The following is a 24,363-nucleotide window of genomic DNA, read 5'->3' on the forward strand; positions in this document are numbered from 1 at the left end:
TCAGCCCCTTTACTTTCAGTGCAGCAAACTAACTCAAGAAGTTCAGTGAGGATCTCTGAATGATCCAATGTGAAGTGATTATGATAAATGGAATCCACCTGTGTGTAAAGGGGAATTCTGGTGGTTTGGATTAACAATATATCCAACAGGTCATGTCATATGTATTGTATTTGAAAATGTGATGTTAATCCTCTCTCATTTAATGATGTCTTGAAGTTTTTATTGGCAAATCCGAATTTTCAGGAGCGGCGCCATTTTGGTGAGTCACACGACCTACGTCCACGGATGTGATGTAATAGGCGCGCAAACAAAGACTCGATTATGATGGACACAATTATGGCCAGTGCCGATTTCTCGGATTTATCCTCATCTGATGAAGAAATAGCAGTATTGGTTGACGGGAAGACGGAGCAATACTTCCAGACAGTTTTGAACCTGTGGCTGTAAATAATGTTGAATATTTGGACGGTTCTTCGGATGGGAATGACGCAGAGTCTGACAAGCAAGTTCCGGCGGTGGGCCGGAAGTGAGCTCCGGTGGCGGGCCGCGAGCGAGCTCAGTACCATCAGAAAATTGTACATTTACAGCTACAGGTTCAAAACTGTATGGAAGTATTCCTCCGTCTTCCCGATGAACCGATACTGCTATTTTGTCATTAGATGAGGATAAAAACGAGAAATCAGGGCTGACCATAATTGTGTCCCTTTGTAATCAAGTCTTTGTTTGCCCACCTATTACGTCACATCCGCGCACGTAGGTCACATGACTCGCCAAAATGGCGGCACCCATGAAAATTCGTAATTGCCGATAAAAATCTTTTCAAAACACCATTAAATGAGAGAGGATTAACATCACATTTTCAAAATACAGTCCACATGATATGACCTATTGGATACATTGTTAATCCAAACCACCCGGATACATTGTTAATCCAAACCACCGGAATTCCCCTTTAAAGAAAACTGTTTTCATTTGAATGTTTGTCCTGCAAATTGCATACATTGGAACACAGGTTCAACTTCTATGATGAATATGTTGTGTTAGTGCTAAATCATTACATAAAAATCATTGAATGACCCTTTCCTGCTGCACATCCTTCCACTCTCTATCACTCTGTCTGGTCAAACTTTAGAGATCCTTTTCTCCATCTTCCGTGTCCAACCTGGTGTACATGTCATGTCCCACTTCTTCTCCTTGTATGACTGCCCGTATTTTGGGGCTCCACCACCAAGTCTCCTATCTCCCCCTTTTTACCAGAAGACACTCCAAGTACTCTCATGCCTGTCTGTTGGATCACCTTGGCTGTAGTATTCCAGTCTTCTGGGAGTTCCTAATGTCCATCGAGAGTCTGTCACCTCTTTCCCAAAGGCAGCACAACATTCTTCCTTTCTCATTTTCCACCAAATGGTTCTCTGCTCTACCTTTGTCTTCTTAATCTTCCTCCCCACCACCAGAGTCATCCTACAGATCACCATGCGATGATGTTGAGCTACACTCTCCCCTACCACTACCTTACAGTCATTAACCTCCCTCAGATTACATCATCTGCGCAAAATATAACCACCTGCGTGTTTCTAACTCAACACTTGTAGGTCACTCTATGTTCCTGCCTTTTCTGGAAATAAAGTGTTCACCACTGCCATTTCCATCCTTTTTGCAAAGTCCACCACCACCTGTCCCTCAAAGTTCCTTCCCTGGAAGCCGTACTTACCAAACACTTCTTCGTCGTTCCTGTTTCCTTCACCAACATCTCCAATACACATCTGCACCAATCACAAATCTCCCTCTGCCTGGGATGCTCAGAACCACTTCATGTAGTTCCTTCCAGAATTTCTCTTTCAACTCAAGGTCACATCCTACCTGTGGGGCATAGCCGCTAATCACGTTGTACATAATCCCCTCAATTTCAAATTTCAGCCTCATCATTCGATCTGATACTCTTTTCACCGCCAAGACATTCTGAACAAGCTCTTCCTTTAAAATAACCCCTACTCCATGTTAAAATAATCTAAGCCCTGGCCCCAAACCTCTAGCCTTATTATCATTCCTCATGTTTTCTTGGATGCACAATATATCAACCTTCTGCCTAATCATCTTATCACCCAACACCTGAGTTTTTCCTGTCGTAGTCCCAACATTTAACGTCCCTACACTCAGTTGTAGGCTCTGTCCATTCCTTTTCTTCTTCTGCTGACTAATCCACTTTCCTCCTCTTCTTTGTCTTCCACCCACAGTTGCTTAGTTTCCACTGACAACCTGGAAGTTAATGGTGCTGGGGGCAGGCGTATTTAATCAGGGCCATGACCGATCCGGTATGTTATTCTTTGGATGAACGCTCATATTTTTATGGCAAAGTTTTAAGACAGATAACCTTCCTGGCACAACCCTCTGCATTTATCCGGGCTTGGAACCGCCCTACAGATTGTAGTGGCTTGTGCCCCCATAGGGCTGCATTAGAACATTAGAACACTCAATGAACAGTAAATATAATTTTGAAAAAAAAAACTCCTAAATAACTGATGGTCAAAATTTAGCAAGCATAGAAGTAGCTGCAGCTTTACCTTTTTTTTGAGTGCCTCCATCGATTCAAAATCCAGACGAGCCAGTTTGATTTGAATGTGTTTAGGAACATCTGGAACCAGGAAGGCCAGGATAAACTTGAAGGCCAGCAGTCCATGCTGAAATTACAGTTAACATGGGATCTACATTTTACATCGCATTTTCATTTTATGTGCTTGGGAAAAAAAAAAAAATTGAAAGGAATTACTAAAATAATACAATTACTCACAATCACAAAATTTAATGGCAAAGTATATTTCTGAGGGGGGCTGTAAGTACTTTTCATTGGGTTAGGGTTTACATTTTCAACAATTTCATTGTTTCTTATTGTTTGTTCCAAAACATTGTGGTTTCTGGAGTTAAGTGAATTTTGCATTTTTTATTTACTGTAAATTGTAATCATCAAAATTGTATCAATATCTGAGTTTAATCTTTTAAATTGAATTATCTAATGAAATTAAGATTTTGGCATTTCAGGGGAAATAGATTGCAAAAATCCTGATGTAATTGGCCATCAGAATTTTGAAATAAGAAAAAAATTCTCACCCCCCAAAATTTTTGAATAAGAGGGGATGAACTGTCAATCACAAAATATGTAGACTTTTGCCCTGCAATTTTGTTCATAAATATATTTTGCATGTTGAGAGTAGGTTTGGGCTTTTATTTATTTATTTTTTCGAGTGAATGGTTCAGATTTCCAACTAGTTCCAAGTAGCATATTTATTGCTACTGCACCAAACATCAGAAACGACTGTCCCTGAGTTTGTTTTAACTTCAACAAAAAATGTCGACTACAAGGGCCGCTTTTAAAAGAAATGTGTCATCACTCTGGCCAATGACGGTGCCAAACCTGAAGCAAAACAACGTGAGCTGAAACTACGTAGTACGATCATATGATCGTTTAAAAAAAAAAAAAAAACGGGATAGCGCACAAACTTTAAATGCTCATTTTTTTTAAAAAGTGCCCATTACGCTCATTTCTACATAGTTTGACCTTTCGTTTTGATCGTAACCTGACGATATGGGAGTAAGAGGCTCCGCTGTTAGCACAGTGGACCTTACCCTCAATTCGTTGACAATAATGAGAAATAAAGGGAACCAAGACTCTTAGGATTAAAAAAATGTTTCCACACAAACGCCATGGATGATGCAGAGGATGACATGCTGTGGGAGCAAGATGGGATCACTGTTAATGAATGCAGGAGACACAGAAACTGGGCTAAGTCCTCAATGATGAGTTTGGTAGTGATGCACCAAAGGTAGCTATGATATATATTTTTCAGATTCGAGATGACTCAGATGCTTCTTTTGAAGTCTTAGTCAAGGATGTGTAATGTAGAGGATAAACTCCACTATGCACAAACGATTTATGCACAAATATATAATGCAGAAAAAGTTCAAGTTAAACAGTGTAAAATAGTTTATTTGAGACTGTAATATGTGTTAACAGTATCAATAAAATGTTATGCCATTGTTGAGCATTTATTTTACTTTTTTATGGATTATGTTCTGACAATTACAACGACCAAAACAAGCGTGTAAGTTGATCAAATGATCAAAACTTACGAGAACAAGCGTGTCCTTGACCTGTCCCGATATATATTACCGCTGCATCAGTACATGCGCAAAGATTATGAATGATTGTTGTACGGACAATTTTTGAAAAACAATACAAGTACAAAAAATAAAAGTAGAAACCTACCAAAATAGAAATACAGAGTATTCCCAATATTTTGAACATATGGATAGCAGCAAATTGGTGGTGCGCATTGTACATTGGTAGGTTTTCCTGGTTAATTCTTTTTGTGTATGATCAAGTTGTTGTTTTAAAAGAATTATACTGTCTACATTGTACATAATGTTTATACTCTTGCTTTACATAGCTTAACATTTACTGATGAACTGGAATAGTGTGTAAATTGAAATAATTAATTTTAATTCATAAAGCATTTTATATGCTTTATCGGCGGCACAGTTATAGGGGCTGGTTAGCAGATCTGGATCACAGTTCTAAGAACCCAGATTCAAATTCAAATAACTGGCCATCTCTGCAAATCGCCCTTGTTCTTAAAAATGGGAACTAGCACACTTTTCCTCCATTCTTCAGGCATCCTCTCACTACAAGTATTCCGTTAAATAAGTCGATCAAAAACTCCACAGCCACCTCTCCAAATTGCTTCCATATCCCCTCCGGTATGTCATTGGGACCAACTGCCTTTCCATTTTTCATCCCCTTTTATGTCTTTCTAACTTCCACTTTAAAAAATCATTGCCATTTCCTGGTCCGTCACACTTGCCTCTTGTATTTTCCTTTTCTCTCATCCTCTTCATTCATCAACTTCAACGTATTTTTTCCATCAATTTAGCACACGAATGGCACCAGTTAACACATTTCCATCTCAATCCTTAATCATCCTTAGCTGCTGCACATCCTTCCAATCTCTATCCCTCTGTCTGGCTAAATTGAAGACATCATTTTTTCCTCCTTTTGTGTCCAACCTGGTCTACATGTCATATGCCTCTTCTCGCATCTCAATGTATTCCTTTCGCCTCTCCTCAGTCCTGTGTTCCATTTCTTCTTCACTCTTCTCTTTCCTTGTATGACTTCCTGTAATTTGGGGTTCCACCACCAAGTCTCCTTCTCCCCTTTCCTACCAAAAGACACACCAAGTACTCTCCTGCCTGTCTCTCTGATTACCTTGGCTGTCGTAGGCAAGCCTTCCGGGAGGTCCTCCTGTCCATCGAGAGCCTGTCTCACATCTTTCCGAAAGGCCACGCAACATTCTTCCTTTCTCATCTTCCACCACATGGTTCTCTGCTCTCCCTTTGTCTTCTTAATCTCCCAACACACCACCATGCTATGCTGTCGAGCCACACTCTCCCCTACTACTACCTTAGAATAATTACCCTCCTTCAGATTACAATCGTCTGCACAAACTATAACCACCTGCGTGCTTTTACATCTGCTCTTGTAGGTCACTCTATGTTCCTGCCTTTTCCGGAAAGTATTCAGTATTGCCATTTCCATCCTTTTTGTAAAATCCACCACCATCTTTCCCTCAGAGTTCCTTTCCTGGCTACCATACTTGCCGTTCACTTCATCGTCATCCCTGTTTCCTTCACCAGCATGTCCATTACAATCTGCACCAATCACAACTCTACCTCTGCCTGGGATGCTCAGAACCACTTCATGTAGTTCCTTCAAGAATTTCTCTTTCAACTCAACTATCATATGAAAATTGCATTTTTTATTTCCTTGGGTTGTATCAGAGTGATATTAAAATTGGTTTGATGATTTGAAAGCATGGCGGCATGATGATCAGCTGGAAACTGTTGACCTTCAATACCGGACCCGCTTGTGTGGAGTTTGCATGTTCTCCCCATGCCTGCGTGGGTTTTCTCCGGGCACTGGTGTTGCTGACTTTCGACTTAAATGCACTTGCATGACTTGAAGCAGTTCTGAACATGTGCTCCGTACATGCTCTGTACGGTTAACTTGCATTTCCTATTTCTGGGTGAATACTGGTTGTTTTGGAGCAGGCTTGTTTAGTTAAAGTTTATGAAATAAACATGTAAATTAATGTCAAGACCACACATAATAAGCGACGTCTTGAGGCGGCGTTACTGTTAGTATTGTTAGTGCCTCAAAATGGCTACGCTCGTGAAAGCAAAACTTCTTCTTCTTTTCCTTTCGGCTTGTCCCGTTAGGGGTCGCCACAGCGTGTCATCTTTTGCCATTTTAGCCTATCTCCTGCATCTTCCTCTCTAACCCCAACTGCCCTCATGTCTTCCCTCACCACATCCATAAACCTTCTCTTTGGTCTTCCTCTCGCTCTTTTGCCTGGGAGCTCCATCCTCAGCATCCTTCTACCAATATACTCACTCTCTCGCCTCTGAACATGTCCAAACCATCGAAGTCTGCTCTCTCGAATCTTGTCTCCAAAACATCCAGCTTTGGCTGTCCCTCGAATGAGCTCATTTCTAATCCTATCCAACCTGGTCACTCCGAGCGAGGACCTCAACATCTTCATTTCTGCCACCTCCAGTTCAGCTTCCTGTTGTTTCTTCAGTGCCACCGTCTCTAATCCGTACATCATGGCCGGCCTCACCACTGTTTTGTAAACTTTGCCCTTCATCCTAGCAGAGACTCTTCTGTCACATAACACACCAGACACCTTTCGCCCGCTGTTCCAACCTCCTTGGACCCGTTTCTTCACTTCCTGACCACACTCTCCATTGCTCTGTATTGTTGACCCCAAGTATTTGAAGTCGTCCACCCTCGCTATCTCTTCTCCCTGTAGCCTCACTCTTCCCCCTCCACTTTTGTCATTCACGCACATATATTCTGTTTTACTTCGGCTAATCTTCATTCCTCTCCTTTCCAGTGCATGTCTCCATCTTTCCAATTGTTCCTCTGCATGCTCCCTGCTTTCACTGCATATGACAATATCATCTGCGAACATCATCTTCCAAGGGGATTCCAGTCTAACCTCATCTGTCAGCCTATCCATTACCACTGCAAACAGGAAGGGGCTCAGAGCTGATCCCTGATGCAGTCCCACCTCCACCTTAAATTCCTCTGTCACACCTAAGGCACACCTCACCATTCTTCTGCTGCCACCATACATGTCCTGTACTATTTTAACATACTTCTCTGCCACACCAGACTTACGCATGCAGTACCACAGTTCCTCTCTTGGTACTCTGTCATAGGCTTTCTCTAGATCCACAAAGACACAATGTAGCTCCTTCTGACCTTCTCTGTACTTTTCCACGAGCATCCTCAAGGCAAATAATGCATCTGTGGTACTCTTTCTAGGCATGAAACCATACTGTTGCTCGCAGATACTTACTTCTGTCCTGAGTCTAGCCTCCACTACTCTTTCCCATAACTTCATTGTGTGGCTCATCAACTTTATTCCTCTATAGTTCCCACAGCTCTGCATCCCCTTTGTTCTTAAAAATGGGAACTAGAACACTTTTCCTCCATTCTTCAGGCATCTTTTCGCCCGCTAGTATTCTGTTGAATAAGTTGGTCAAAAACTCCACAGCCATCTCTCCAAATTGCTTCCATACCTCTACCGGTATGTCATCAGGACCAACTGCCTTTCCATTTTTCATCCTTTGTAGTGCCTTTCTGACTTCCCCCTTAGTAATCATTTCCACTTCCTGGTCCTTCACTCTTGCCTCTTCAACTCTTCCTTCTCTCTCATTTTCTTCATTCATCAACTTCTCAAAGTATTCTTTCCATCTATTTAGTACACTACCGGCACCAGTCAACACATTTCCATCTCTATCCTTAATCACCCTGACCTGCTGCACATCCTTCCCATCTCTATCCCTCTGTCTGGCCAACCTGTAGAGATCCTTTTGTCCTTCTTTCGTGTCCAACCTGGTGTACATGTCTTCATATGCCTCTTGTTTAGCCTTTGCCACCTCTACCTTTGCCCTACGTCGCATCTCGATGTACTCCTTTCGCCTCTCCTCAGTCCTCTCAGTATCCCACTTCTTCTTCGCTAATCTCTTTTCTTGTATGACTCCCTGTATTTTGGGGTTCCACCACCAAGTCTCCTTCTCCCCTTTCCTACCAGATGACACACCAAGTACTCTCCTGCCTGTCTCTCTGATCACCTTGGCTGTCGTCGTCCAGTCTTCCGGGAGCTTCGGTTGTCCATCGAGAGCCTGTCTCACCTCTTTCCGGAAGGCCGCACAACATTCTTCCTTTCTCAGCTTCCACCACATGGTTCTCTGCTCTACCTTTGTCTTCTTAATCTTCCTACCCACCACCAGAATCATCCTACATACTACCATCCTATGCTGTCGAGCTACACTCTCCCCTACCACTACTTTACAGTCAGTAACCTCCTTCAGATTACATCGTCTGCACAAAATATAATCTACCTGCGTGGTTCTACCTCCGCTCTTGTAGGTCACTATATGTTCCTCCCTCTTCTGGAAATAAGTGTTCACTACAGCCATCTCCATCCTTTTTGCAAAGTCCACCACCATCTGCCCTTCAAAGTTCCTTTCCTGGATGCCATACTTTCCCATCACTTCTTCATCGCCCCTGTTTCCTTTACCAATATGTCCATTACAATCTGCACCAATCACAACTCTCTCGCTGTCTGGGATGCTCAGAACTACTTCATCTAGTTCCTTCCAGAATTTCTCTTTCAACTCTAGGTCACATCCTACCTGTGGTGCATAGCCGCTAACCACATTATACATAACACCCTCAATTTCAAATTTTAGTCTCATCACTCGATCTGATACTCTTTTCACCTCCAAGACATTCTTAGCCAGCTCTTCCTTTAAAATAACCCCTACTCCATTTCTCTTCCCATCTACTCCGTGGTAGAATAATTTAAACCCTGCTCCCAAACTTCTAGCCTTACTACCTTTCCACCTGCTCTCTTGGATGCACAGAATATCAACCTTTCTCCTAATCATCATGTCAACCAACTCCTGTGCTTTTCCTGTCATAGTGCCAACATTCAAAGTCCCTACACTCAGTTGTAGGCTCTGTGCATTCCTCTTTTTCTTCTGACGCTGGATCCGTTTCCTCCTCTTCTTTGTCTTCGACCCACAGTAGCTGAATTTCCACCGACGCCCTGCAGGTTAGCAGTGCCGGGGGCGGGCGTTGTTAACCCGGACCACGACCGATCCGGTATGGGATTCTTTAGATGAATGCTCATATTTGTTTGGCACAGTTTTTACCCCGGATGCCCTTCCTGACGCAACCCTCTGCATTTATCCGGGCTTGGGAACGGCCTACAGATTGCACTGGTTTGTGCCCCCACAACAAACTTAAACGCACGTTCGTTCAATGTTGTCAACTAATATCTGGATTAATTTTAGGCAGTTTTTCCTCAATTTTCCAGAGAAATTTTAATGAAAATTAAAAAATCCGGAATTCCGGGAAAATCCGGAGGACTTTCATCACTGTAGCCGAAAAATCATACATTGTGATTTCTGAAGTTTTCTTTTTAGATTATCTCTCTCTCACAATGGACATGCACCTACGATGAAAATTTCAGTGTTCAAAGTGGTAGAACTTGCAATAGAGCAGGGTGTTCAAATACTCATTTTCTTCACTGTATGTTAGTCAGAGTCACTCACATTTGAAAAATGTACAAGTGTGGTCAGTCATGCTCACTGATAAAGTTGCAGGTGTGATTAGGGGTGGAATCTCAAGACTTTAAAATAATTTACAGTATTAAAATAACATAACTGTAATTTTAAAATAAACTAAATACATAATTAAAATGGAAAAAAATTTCAAACTCAGAAAGGATCATTTGAAATTTCAACAGATATTAGTAGAACATGATATAAAACACTATTTAAACTGTTTCATCAATAAAAATTCTTGATCTGACAAACTGTTTAAAAGTTAAATGCACTGGCCTGTCAAGGAATTAACACGAACTGTCAATACCCACAGTGTTTTGAAAATGCTGAAAGTTTAATTATCATAATCAGCGTTAGTGGCAACAAGCTAGCGATACATTGTAACAAACATTCCTGTCGTCAATCGTGATGTATTGTTATGATCTAGCGTAATTTACGGCAGTATCTATTGTCAATCCACTGATGAAAGCTACCAGTAGATGATCTAGATCTTCCTAAAGCATGTAGAGGGGAAAAGTTTTCAACTTCAACATAACTCGTACCACGGGGAAAATGACCGTTTGCATTCCGATATATGGACAGACGAGACTAACGTTAGAACTTAGATCAGGTCAAAGTAAATCACAATCTCATACTTTTTATAGTTAGATACTGCAGCATTACCTGTGTTCTATCCCAGAAATGTTTTCAGTGTAACTGAATTTCCTTTGCGGCTCATGATGCTGATGACTTTCAATGCACAGTAAATGCGATCGCAGTACGTGAAGAATATCCGAACAGGTGCTTTTGGCCGAACTTCCGAACATGCTCAGAATGGTTAACTTGCATTTCCTGTTTCCAGGTGAATACTGATTGTTTAGGAGCAGGCTTGTTTTGTTTACACTGTTTATGAAATAAACACGTAAATTAATGTCAAGGCGACACAAAATAAGTGACGTCTTTCAATATCAATTTATTCTACTCATAAATTTTATTGATTGTGATTGATAGTGATTTTTCGTGCTCGACTGTGTGGTTGCCCTTGTCAAATGTGAGTGACTGTAGTTAGTTATATGTAATGTTAGTAAAGGTAAAAGTGACATTTTCAAATATGAGGAACATGCTTGTTTTGCTTGTGAAATTGCTTGTGAAAGCTGTGAAAAGACCCTGAAGACCAAACTCCCAAAGAGACCGACGTACAGAGGATGAAAAAACCCTCAAACTGTATTCAGCATCGACAAAGACTCAGAAACTAGCCAGAGATATACAGTACAACGAGGATATGTCCAAACCCAAGATGGAAGAAAAACTTTTATACCAGAAGCGGGACAAAAAGACTATCCCTACCCATTTTCCTGGTTAGAAAAACTGGATGATGATCTGACCTTGAATGTAAAAGCCACCTACGAAGAAGCAGCAAATATCTTGCAAACCTCCATATACAACACTCTCGTGGGGCATAAAGACTTTACAAAGAACTTCAGAGAAGGCTTCGTGACAGTAATGTACGACATTTTACTCAGAAAACTGAAACAAGCAGTGTATCGCAGAGCACAAACCGAGCCGAAGAAGACTTGGATATGGACGCTGGCCCTGGAAACCATCCCACTCAGTACAGAAACCAACTGGGAATAACAACGTTTGGGCCCAACTCCATGTACCAGCCAAGCAGCACAGAAAAAGACATGCAAGACTTTAAAGCTTTAAAGGAGCTAGTCCGGCCGAAAACTATCTAATTGAGATATGGCCTATGGTCAATGATACTCTGGGAGGAGAAATCGGCAAGAAATTATGGCTGCAATATATCATTGCCAACCCCATTGGACCCAACGAAACACCACAACAGGTCTATGAGAGATGGGTGGATGGTGAAGATGAGGACGAAGAGGCTCACAGAGCAAGAGCTAGGGAGAGACGCAAGCAACGAGGCACATTATTAAATGTGTGGCATAAAACAAGACAAGTCATAGCTCCAAGCAGATATGTTAAAGCGCTGAGAATGATTGTAAAAGAAATAGGAAACGAAGCAACTTTTGTGAAGATAGCACCTGAAAGCACAGCGCAAAAAAATCGAGGCCTCTATCAAGCAATGGGACCAACTAACAAAATACTACAGTGAGAAGAGGAAAGCAGCATAAACTGACAACCGCCCTCACGGGAATAATCAACAGTTGGCTCAAAAACCACCACAACCTCCACCAAGAACAATTGAAAGTCAGAGGCAGCCTCCCCAACCGAGACAACAAGCCACAAAAAGGACAGAGCCTGGAGCATATAAGAGGAGGGCCCAAAAAATAATGAAAACAAAGGCACAGGTCACCCTGGAAGGAGTCTATTGAATGAGGGATGAGCTCTACTTGAAATTGAAGGGAATACCAAATTTGGTAGACACCGGGGCTGTGGTGTCAATGACCCGTAAAGCCTTGAAAAGAATTGGACACCTGAAAGTGAAAGTAGCTGATGGATCAACTACAGAAATCCCAGTTGGAATTTGGAAAGGAATAGTGTGGATCATGGGCCATCCAACCTATTGACATTACGAGATTCAGAAAAACTTAAACCCAGAAATACACTAAACAGCCACAAAACGATGGGAAAAGTTGAAATCAGACACAGAAGTGAGAATTGGACCAACCAAAATAATCCCGGAAAACGAGTGGTATAAGCCAGTGGATGTATCAGCGGTGAAGGCTCAACAAATCCAGGACAGTGATTTGTCTCCAAATAAATAAATTGGCAGAAATAATACAGGAAGCCTCCGTGGCACATTTCAAGAACGATTGTGGTGACTTGGGACTGAAATACATGCACACCATAAGTGGAGGAGTGCACCCACCGGTGAGACAGTACCCACTCAACCTGGGAGCTGTGGCTGAAATGGCAACGATAGTAAAAGAACTGTTGGCGCTTGGAATAATTCGTGAAGAACCAAATCCGATAACAAACAGTCCCATTCAAACTGTCAAAAAGCCTGAATCCATAGGAGGGGGTTGGAGGCCAGTCATCAACTTCAAAGCTCTAAATCGCCGGACGAACTGAACGAGCCTCATAAACCCCCAAGCGTCGCTGAGAACACTGAAAGTGAAAAAGTAGAAATCACGTACTGACCAAGCGAATGGTTTTTTCTCCTGAAGAATTGCCAAAGAATCACAAGGAAAGAAGGCATTCACACACAAAGGAAAATCATACGTTTGGCAGCGATTACCTCAAGGATATAAAAATTCCCCAAACGTGTTTCAATCAGCAGTTTTGGACATTTTGGAGGGGCTGCTTGTCACAGTTTGCATCGACGATGTATTCATCGCCACCGATACAGAAGAAGAACATTTAAACACCTTACAAACTGTAATCCGACATGTAACAGCAGCAGGAGTGAAACGTAATCTAAAAAAATGCCAAGTTCCTAGGTTCCAAGTAGACTACTTGGGGTGCCAAATTTCAGAAGACTTCAGGCTTTCAGATGCTTATCGACAGAAAATTGAACAAATCCTGCCCCTAACGTCCGAAAATATATTACAGAGGATCCTCGGCTTATGCAACTATGTTCGAGACCATGTCCCTCTTTATCAAAAATACGCAAGGCCCCTTTATGCCAATCTATGCAAAAATCCTGAAGTGGGAAAATCTAAAAGATGGGACTTAGAAGGATTAAAAGAAGCAGTAAGAAACGCTGTACAACTTGAACCAAAAAGTCTGGATACGAGATTGATTGCTAAAGTGGAGTGCAACGAAGACTAAGCCATGGTGAGCGTTAGTAACGAAAGCGCTGGCTTAGTGACCTTATGGACTTACACCCTGAGCAGTGTAGAGAAGAAGTTTCCCCAGGAGGAAAGAGAGCTGGCAGTCCTAGCTAAGTAATGGGGGACATTGAAAGACCAAGCCCAGGGACAAGGGATAAGAGTCATCACGTAGAGCCAAGTTCATCGCTATCTGTGAAAAGACACCATTGAAAGTACTAAAGCAACCAATGTGAGATGGGGAAGGTGGGAAGATATCCTACTCGACCCTGATTTGGAAATAAGACCAATAACCACCTCTTCCAAGAAATGAGTGAAACCGGAGACAAAAGTAGAGAAACCATACGAATGGGTTCAAGATGCATCAAGAAAAGGTGAAGACCAGTCTGCCCACTGGGGCTTCCCACAATCCCACAATACATGGCCACGGTCATCGTCAGTGCAGTCGTCCTGTCCCATTTGCAGAAAAACACCCCCAAAGCATGATGCTTCACAATAGGGCTGGTGTTCTTGGGATGGAACTCATCAATCGTCTTCCTCCAAACAAGGTTAGTGGAATTATGATCAGAAAGTTCAATTTTGGCCACAACTAACCACAAAACATCCTCCCATGACTGCTCTGTTTCATCCAAATGCTCATTGGCAAACTTAAGACGAGCCTTGACATGTGACGTGTGTCACAGTGTATATGCACCGACGATGAAAATTTCAGACACCCCCCCATGTTTCTAAGTGGGAGAACTTGCAATATAGCAGGGTGTTTAAATACATATTTTCTTCACTGTAAGTACGCCTCACCTATGAGCGACACAATGCATCCATTAGTCCACCCATCCATCCATTTTCTGAGCTGCTTATCCTCACAAGGGTCATGGGAGTGCTGTAACATATCCCAGTTGGCATCGGGCTGAAGGCAGGGTACACCCTGAACTGGTGGGAACCAGCCAATTTCAGAGCACATGGAGATAGACAACAGTCGCACTCACAATCACACCTAAGGGCAATTTAGTCTCCAATTAATACCTGTTTTGGGGATATGGGAGGAAACCGGAGTGCCTTGAGAAAATCCACACAGGCACAGGAAAAACATGCAAACTCCACACAGGGTGGGGCCAGGATTTGAACCCTGGTCTTCAAAACTGTGACACCAATGCTCTACAGCTGCCCCACCGAGCCGCCTCCAGACAAAGAGTTTTCTTTTTTTTGTTTTTTTTTGTTTTTAACTGTCTACATCCTCAAACACTCTTGTTAAAATAATCATCCATATGTTCTCATTTTGTTCAAACTGTAGTTGGTTACACATCACCACCAAGCTTGTACCTTTGAACTCATTGTGTTGATGTAATCAATCTAACAAATGTAAACAATCAAACAGTCTGACACGTCTTAGTTTATGTGTCGCAAGCCTTCAATGGTTGTGACACACACACACACCACACACACACACACACACACACACACACACACTCATTATGTGATTCACTGAATAAAAAGAAGCTGCAAGGAGACAGAAGTAGGAGTTGGTTGGAAGCAGGGAAGTCCTGTCACTCCCCTTGCAGCAAGTAAAACTTGAAGCCTTGTCTGTTTGCCTTCTTTTAATAGAGTCAAGTTTTTAAACCTGACATTTGGTCCTTCGAGCCGTATCCCAACACACCACCGCCCATCGAGGAGGGAGAAGACACACCGAAGTCTGTCGACAGCCAGGAGCATTTAGCTGTTCCTGAAGAAAAGCCCTGGTGGGACGTGAATTCGTGGCCAGGCCGGTGTCAGAGTCCAATCTCCGCTCGGTGGACGAAGGTTGATGGGATCACGAACAACTGGCGTCCAGACAACGCGTGAACCAGTAAGTGAAGGCTACTCCGCCAGAAAGAGGTTTTAAGGTTACTCCACCTTTAAAGAGGTTATTTATTAGGATCCATAAATGTGTGAGTGAGTGAATGTAAGTGTGAATGCCATTACTTGTGGAATCACAGGTCACGGATGGAAACCCAACGGTGCTAACAGAAGTCCGTGCTCCGGTGAAGTACACAAGGTAGTGGATTAGGACCTGGGTCCCAAAAAGGACAAGTAGTCTGTACGGGACAAATGTAGAAAAACATAATGGTGAGCGGGAATAATGTCTGCCCTAGAGGGGATGTAAACTTTATGAAATAATGTGTAACGGGCAGCATGATGTTTCTTAACGAAATGGGAAGAAAAAAAAAAAAAAGAAAAATAGCATGGCTTAAATGGCAAGTTAACAGTTGAAGGATGCAGCAGGTTGATAGAAAGATTGATGGCAAGTGTTACAGGGAAGTAAGGCAAAACCAAGATTAAGACTTACGTCTTAGGATGGCGAGAGGTTAGTTAGCATAGGCAAGAAAGAGAAAGGCAGGAGAGTCATCTGAAGTAATGCAACAAGTGGCCATATTAAAACCAGCTACAACAGTTTAAAACAGGCTAAAGAAAGTTCATCATGGTGTGGCCCTGAAGTTTTATATGAATGGCACTTTGCGGTGTTGTGTGCAGAGCTGGTGAACCTACCAATCACGGTGGGATTGTGGCTTTCGGGGTGTGACAGTGACAAGTCCTGATGCAAGCTGAGAAATTAAAATTTTCATTGAGTGAAAGTTAGTGATTTTGCCATGGAGAGTTTTATTCGTTTTGCGCACAACCTGTTTACACTAGCTTTCTTGCTTATCTTATTTTGTGTGTGTTTTTTTAAATAAAAAAAAAAACTTTTCAATTGTGTGTAACTAGAATCACTGAGGGGGTAGTGGTACATACGTCTGCCTTTGGTGTGGGCAGTATGGGATCGATTCCCGCTCAGTGATGGTGCCGATATGTGCCCTGTGACTGACTGGCGACAAATTCAGGGTGTAGTCCACCTTTCGCCCAAATTTAGCTGAAATCGGCTTCAGCTTTCCTGCAAGTCTTGTGAGGATAAGCGGCTTGAATAATGACATGTTATGACAAATTGTGTGCATGTGCGCTGAGGCTGCGTCCCAGCCTCAGCCAGAATGTGCCTTCAGCGGCCCTGATGTGAATGGACTTTTGAGACCACTGATATACATAATCAGGGGAAAACCTGTATTATTAAAAATAATAAAATAAAATTAAAAAAATCTGTTTAAAACAGACAATTTTGAGTCACGCGCCTTGCCATGTCTCAACAGGAGGGATGGTAATGGTAGATGTTATACAGACATTTTCGCAACTTTGGATTCAATTATTACTCAAAAAAAAAATTTTGCAGATCATGTCTTAATTGCTAAAAACACAATACTCAAGGGAACTGCAGACCTAAGACGGCAGTTTCCCCAAGGTAGTCAGCCTTTCCAGTTTTTACACATTAATTTGATTTGAGTTAAACAGCATTACAAATGTAGTTTAGAATTGATCTGCCCCTTATCTAAATGGGTGGAGATTTTTCCATGGACAAGTGCTGATGCTATTACTGTGGCAAAGTTCTTGTGTAAATATATTATTCCTTCTCATGGCATCCCAGAAAAATTGCATGGCAACAATGTGCCACATTTTGTTCATGAAAAAAAAATAGTCAAGTATCTGCAAATCTCGAAATAAATTGAAAAACTAAAATCATTGTGCAGAATTAGTGGAACGAAGTAATGGGACAGTGAAGTCTTGAGTAAGGTAAACTACATTTAGTAAAACTGTATATGAAAATAACCCCAACAGATAAAAGGATTGTTCCCATTTGAAATAGCATCTAGTAGATTAGATTAGATTAGATTAGATTAGACTGCCCATGGTAGAGGGGCCAGAGCAGCAGTCAGAAGAAAATACTTTAATTGATCGGGTGAAAGAGATGCTGCTAAAAAAAACTGTAAAAGAAGCAAATGATCTGCCGCCGACTGTGCCTTCTTCACAGGTGCTGTTGGTGTCCATTGGTGATTGGGTCCTGAGAAAAACCATCAAGAGGAAGTGTTGGTCCTCACCTCGCTGGGATGGTCCACTCCCACGGTGATAAAGATAGCAGAACATCCTACATGGACACACTTGTCCCACTGCAAGCCTGTGGCTCCCTTTTCATTCCACGACGTGTAGCGGTGGAAGTCCGGCTACAAAGGGTGGGGTAGCAATAGGTTGCCCTGGTCTCAAACCGGTGAAGAATTCCGCTGATCCGCGCTTGAGCATGTTAGGTAAAGGGGAGCCACTATTGGGACTGCTGGCCTTCATGCTGTTTGGCCCATGGCTCCTCCGCACTGGCCAGTCTGGGACTGAACGTGTTTATCACTGGATCTATAGACATGAATCATCATGGAGCAAGGACAATCCCACCTCTCCAATGGTCGCCAACGCCTGGTACTCTTATGTGAATATGGTGTCCCTCTGTGGACAACCAGTGAGAGATCAACAAGTGTGGTGAAGCTGGAACTACTCAGATGCCCCGCCATGAAAAGAAGTGTGCAGCAGCGACGAGTCCGACAATGCCAGCAATTCCACCTACAGGTCCCAGACTTCATGCCAGGCCAGGAGAGGATGCAGAGAGAAACCATCTGAGGTCTTCAGGACGGACCTGATCACCACCATGAAGGTGCATGACTCGTACCAGCTCAACGCAGAGGATTACTACGTCCTGGCCGATCCATAGAAGCAGAAGCGAGAAAAAGGGTATCCACGTGCCCGTTAGCCCGCAGTCCATCCCGGAGCCCGTGGCCCGGGTGCTAACTGACAAAAGCAAGGATGTCATATTCATCAGGCCCAAGAAGCTGATCCACATGGTGGAGAGACCATCATCACTCAGAACGACAAAGTCAAGGTCAAGTACTACTGGCCCAAGCACTCGGGCCTTAAAGGCAGTGACTCTGTGGAGCGGGACTCCAACACTGAAGTTGAAAATGAGGAAAGCGTCGGGAGCAAGAAGGGCAAATTGAGAGGAAAGGTTGGAAGGGACAATAAAGAGGACATGGCCGCCCTCGGCTTCATCCTTTTCGCCTCGTCGTCCTTGTGTCTTGTTTGTAAATGTGACCCGCAGGAAAAGCGTGTCAATGTCCGGAAGATGAAATTGCAAGAGATGGAGGAGGTCTTCAGTTTGTGGACGCTGAGGAAGTGGGCCGTCACCTCAAGATGACACCCAAGACAGTTGACTTCCTGTGCCAATACTAGAAGCTGAAGCACAAAGCTAACTTCAACCAACTGCTGCTCATGCCTAAGAAGGATGAGGAGGACACCCTGGCCAGACATGAACACGAGGTGTTGCTGAGATGACTGCAGCTATTCAAGCAACTCAGCCAAGACCTGGAGAGGGTGTGCAACCTGACTTGCATGGTGATGAAGATGTTAAGACTGTTGATTGGAAAAATACGAGCGATGGAGTGCAGGACAATGGCCTGACTTTAATGGACAATGACTCTGCACTGTCACCAGCAGAGCTGAAGAATCTCTTCTGTGTTTGCCCTTATATGCCATGGGGCACAAAAGTCTACATGACTGTCCCAATCACCAGCGAGGGTTACATCTCTAATCACAGCTTCCACTGTCAGTGGAGGCTGTGTGTTTATCTCGACATCAACCATTGCCTTTCTCCTCACATGTTTCGCGACTCCAATACCAAGAATATCTACACTAGACTTGGTTGGGCTGCTGTGTACCCGCACATGATGGGTTCAGAAATGAGCAACGACGTTCACCAACTCTTTATTTATGATGATGATGATGATGATGATTATTTCTTAGTATTGGTCCTGGTTCACCTCCGGACCTTGGTATTTTGTTATGATGAATTTCCTTATCTGTAATTACTGTTCTGGGTTTGTTCTGCCTTTTCATGATGTGTATAATCGCACGTTTGAAATCTATGATGGTTCGAGCAAGGTCAAATGTTTTTGTGAACTATGCCCTTCTACAACAAGTAGACCCTGAAAATATGCAGCTCCAGCCAAAAGGAAACTTTTGATGCTTTATACGCTCGAGTGTAAATGATGAACTTTCTGAAAATGCAACAGCATTCTGATGTCCCCACTCGTATTTCCAAAATGATAAACAGGAGGGAAATGTTAAAATAATCATCCATATGTTCTCATTTTGTTCAAACTCTAGTTGGTTACACATCACCACCAAGCTTGTACCTTTGAACTCATTGTGTTGATGTAATCAATCTAACTTGATGTAATCAATCTAACAAATGTAAACAATCAAACAGTCTGACACGTCTTAGTTTGTGTTGCAAGCCTTCAATGGTTGTGACACACTCACACACACACACATTATGTGATTCACTGAATAAAAAGAAGCTGCAAGGAGATACAAGTTGGAGTTGGTTGGAGTTGGGGGGGATATCAACAGTCAGAGCAAGTATCACAAAATGGAAGACATTTGTAGCTCTGCACAAGCTCTCAACCCGTTGGGGGTGTCAAAATGAGAAAGAATGGTAAGCAAAAAAAAAAAAAAAAAAAAAATCCAGAATCACATGGATCTTTTTAAGTGAGAGAACCTGCACAATTGGTGGCTCGCAAAATCTCCCCCCCAACTGTATATGATGTATTACCTCAATAGCAACTGTCCACAGCATGAGATGCATCTGTGAGTCGGGGAAGTAAGCTCTGACGTGAGGAGACATGCTAATAAGTGTGCAGTTGGTCACAATAGCAATGACACTCATGGCTTCAAAGGCGAGCTAAACAGAAAGAGCAACAGTCAACAAATTATTCAATACATTTGTATGGTTTTGTGTTTAATTGTTGCTTGAGATCTTGTAATTTGCTTCAGTCCTTGTGACTCGTTCCCTTGGAGCAACAAACTGTTTCAAACATTCTTCCATCTTAGCCACAGTTACAGTGAAGAAAAAAAAGTATTTGAGCATCCTGATATATTCCAAGTTCTCACACTTGGAAATCATGGAGGAGTCTGAAATTGTCATTATAGTTGCATGTCCACTGTGAGAGAGATAATCCAAAAAGAAAAATCCAGAAATCACGATGTATGATTTTAATGATTTTTTTTGTGTGATACATCTCAAAATAAATATTTCAACACCTGAGAAAACCAATGTTAATATTTGGTACAGTAGTGTTTGTTTGTTTGCAATTTTTAACCAGGTTTGCACACACTGCAGGGAGATTTTGGACCACTCCTCCACACATTTCTTCTTGAGATCAGACATGTTTCTGGCCTGTCACTGAGAAACACAGAGTTTTAGCTCCCTCCAAATATTTCCCATTGGGTTTAGTTCTGGAGAGTGGCTAGGCCACGCCAGAACCTTGATCTGCTTCTTACGGAGCCACTCCTTGGTTGTCCTGGCTGTGTGCTTCAGGTCATTGTCATGTTGAAAGACCCAGCCACTACCCATCTTCAATGCTCTGACTGAGGGAAAGAGGTTATTCCAAAAAAATCTCAATATATGGCCACGGTCATCTTCTCCTTAATACAGTGCAGTCGTCCTGATCCATGTGCAGAAAAACACCCCTAAAGCATGATGCTCCAACCCCTGTGCTTCACAGAAGGGATGGTGTTCTTAGGATGCAACTTACAAGTTACAAGTTTGAGTCTTATTGATTGTATGGGGTGGAGAGGTGTCTTTATGCAGCTAACGACCTCACACAGGTGTGTCTGATTCAGGATAATACATGGAGTGGAAGTGGACTATTAAAGGCAGACTAACAAGTCTTTGGGGGTCTGAATTCCAGCTGATGGACAGGTGTTCAAATATTTATTTGCAGCTGGATAACACAAAAAAATTGTTAAAAAAAATCATAAATTGTGATTTCTGGATTTTTCTTTAGATTATCTCTCTCACAGTGGACATGCACCTACGATGAAAATTTCAGACCCCTCCATGATTTCTAAGTTGGAGAACTTGCAATACAGCAGGATGTTCAAATATTCATTGTCTTTACTGTATTGGAAAAAAACAGACTAAGGCGGTATGGTAAGACATTTTAATATATTTGATGAACAACAGAAGTAATCAAGAAAATTCCATTCAAAATCGCGTTAAAACAAGAACATTAGTAAATCTAATTTGTAAAACACAGGATTAATAGATTGTTAAACCAGTTGAATTAATCATGTATTAGTTTGTTAATTTCGTGGGATTAGCTCTTGTGTTATGTGTGTGTGTGTGTGTGTTTTTAGTCATTCTCTTTATTTTCCTTTCATGCTTTTAAGTTATTATGATGCGAGTCTTTTGTGATGCGGTTTCCTTTAATACTTTGAAGTTATTATGATGAAGATATTTTGTGATGTGGAATTCTGGAATGGTCTGAGGAGTGCCTATATAAGGACGTGAAAGACCGTCAACATCACACTGCTGCTTGGGACAAATACACGGACGCATTCTGCCTTTCGTGTATGGACATTTCTGGAACATTTGTTCACTTTGAATATTCGTTGGAAAGAATACTTGCCTGTTTGGGAAAATTCGTTCAACGTTGGTGACTATTCGCCGTTTGGCTCAACTACGCGGTCTTTGAACTTCTATTTTGTGTTAGTTTTATCGTGCCAGTGTTGAATTGATGTGTGTGTGATTAAATTGTCTTAAACGCAATACAACTACTTTGTCACATTTTGCTGGTTTGAGGAAAGGGGATTTTAGTCTAAATTCACATGTTACACTTGCTCTGATTGGGGATTGTAAAATCTTGCATTTAGCGTGGACTAGAGGTTGACACTGCTTCAGATAATGCCACACATTTTCAGACATCTCATCGATAGAGATGTGGTCTGTGTCTCGCGTTGTTTCTTGTGAGGAGTACTTTTGTTTCTAATGCTCTCCCAGAGTAAGAGCTGTAAGCTACAAACCAGAGCGCCTTATGTACTGTGTGCATCAACGTAACTTGACATGGTTCTACTTAAGTCAGATAATAGTTTGGGTCTGAAGCAACTCTCAATATTATTGACTTGTTGTATTGTTTGACCAAACATGGACAAAACAAAATTTCTCTAGCTGGGCTACGATTGGCTGAAATGCTGAAGAGACCCGCAAAAAGCCAAAAAGGCGTTGGGATTCTTTTCTGAAAGATTTTTTTTTTCTATTAAACATTGGATGATGTTTTTTTTATGCATATTGATCGTGTTTATATATATGGACTGTATTATTGTTTAGCCATAGCTTTGATGATATTGTGAATTTGTTACCAGTAATGGGAGAAGCTAGAAAAATAATTCTAAAGCTCATGAGTTGTTCTTCATGGTTGTTAAAAGCACTTAAATATCAAACTTTGAATTTTTTTTTTTTATTTTACTCACAAACATTTTATCTTCTTAAAACTATTATACATAAATGAAAGTCTAGTAAAGTGAAATTTTATAATGAAAACCAATGAAAAAAATTCAAACAAGAGTGTAATCAATCATAATTCTTAAAATTGTTTGTGTTCACTGAGAAATATATTTTAAAGAAATTGGCAACTAATCAACCAATAAGATTTTATCTGACAGGATAACCAATATGGAAGAAGACATTCACCTGCCAGATCCCTATATTTGCAGCCGGGTCAGAAAAGGGTCTTTTAAACACATTGCACATTTTGAAAGCATCAGAGTAAATCTCTGTGATGTTGTTCAAAACAACGAAGACAGCAGCCAGAGGATAAACTGATGAGAACAAGCTGACATAGCCAAACAGAAGGAACAACTCCAGGTAGTCATCAAATGTACCCTGTTGGGAAATAGTGATAGTTAAATCTGTATATTCTCTTTGATCTAAAATTTGAAGAAGCTGAAAAAAAATACTTACCAAGTAAGTGTTCATGTTAGTTTCCAGTCGCACCTGGGCATTCAAAGGGAGCTCATTCATCATCGTCTTATTGCGTCCCCTTTGAAGCCAGTAGGGCAGAAAAGCTTCGATGAACTGATTTATGATTTGACTTGTGATCAACAAGGTTGCCAAATTCTTGAGAGACAAGAGCACAAAGATCATGGAAGACAACAAAAAAAAACAAAACGATTTACGTGTGTACAAAACTGTTGGTACCCCTGTATTAATGAAACAAAAACCCACAGTGGTCACAAAAATAACCGACAAGTGACAAATGGTGAATGATGAATAAAAATGTTATAAAATGCAAATCAGAAAATAATTTTGAAATGTGATTCAAGAGAATTATAAAAAAAAAAAAATGAAAGGGGCCTGAAAAATTGATCTTACATTAACATTTGGTTTCACAACCTTTGAAGGCATACACTGCTGTTAAAGGATTTTTTTTTTCAGTGAGACTTGTCCATCTCAAGTATTTTGGCCCACTCTGCATGAGGAAACTGTTCCAGTTTTTTAGGTTTTAAAAGTGCTTTCTCCAAGCAGCATGTTTCAGCTCCTTCCACATGATCACAGGGTCACAGAAGGGTACTTAAGAGTCCAACGGTTTGCTCTAAGCCTTTCTTTCTTCCTTCCTTCCTTATTCCTTCCATCCATCCATCTACCATTTCTCCGGGTCGGGACACCGAGGAAGATGCTTCAGCAGGAATACCCAGACTTTCCTTTCCCCAGTCACATCCTCCAGCGCTTCCAGAGGGATCCCGAGGCATTCCCAGGCCAGCTGAGAAACACAGTCTCTCCAGTGTGTCCTGGGTCGTTCCTGGGGTATTTTTCTGGTGGGAAGTGCCTGGAACACCTCACCAGGGAAGTGTCGGAGAGGCATCCGGCTCAGATTCCCCAGCCACCTCACCTGGCTCTTCTCAATGCGGAGGAGCAGCGGCTCTACACTGAGCCCCTCCTGGATGCCGGCTGAGCTCCCCCTTTACCACAACGGACCGATACAAAGTCTGCATCACTGCAGACGCTGGACTGATCCACCTGTCTTTCTCCTGCCCCATTCCCAAAATACTTGAACTCCTCCACTTGGGCCAGGATCATATCCCCGACCCGGGGAGGTCACCCCCCCTCTTTCCAACTGAGGATCATGGTCTCAGATTTGGAGGTGGTGATTCTCACCCCAGGTGCTTCAAAATCGGTTGCGAACCGCTCCATTGCCAGCAATGCTAACTAAACTCTGACACCACTTGTACAGGGACCAAA

The 24,363-nt window shown here is 42.0% G+C and overlaps 1 protein-coding gene across 12 annotated transcripts in view; it reads right to left on the bottom strand.

Annotated features, from left to right (window-relative positions):
* ano10a (anoctamin 10a) overlaps nt 1-24,363 on the bottom strand; it is a 127,762-nt gene that overhangs the window by 8,261 nt on the left and 95,138 nt on the right. For 6 of the 12 annotated variants that reach the window (XM_061820618.1, XM_061820625.1, XM_061820626.1 and 3 more), the window contains 4 exons: nt 23,086-23,241; nt 22,816-23,007; nt 19,897-20,025; nt 2,562-2,678 (listed from right to left, as the gene is read on the bottom strand). In XM_061820618.1, coding sequence (XP_061676602.1) covers nt 2,562-2,678; nt 19,897-20,025; nt 22,816-23,007; nt 23,086-23,241 — 594 coding nt within the window. Of the gene's footprint in view, nt 1-2,561; nt 2,679-15,090; nt 15,297-15,365; nt 15,479-15,929; nt 15,986-19,896; nt 20,026-22,815; nt 23,008-23,085; nt 23,242-24,363 lie in introns of those variants that run through there. The other 6 variants (XM_061820624.1, XM_061820619.1, XR_009795107.1 and 3 more) reach the window with 5 other exon arrangements.

This window comes from Syngnathoides biaculeatus, chromosome 5 (assembly GCF_019802595.1).
Source record: "Syngnathoides biaculeatus isolate LvHL_M chromosome 5, ASM1980259v1, whole genome shotgun sequence".
NCBI classification, from domain to species: Eukaryota; Metazoa; Chordata; class Actinopteri; order Syngnathiformes; family Syngnathidae; genus Syngnathoides; species Syngnathoides biaculeatus.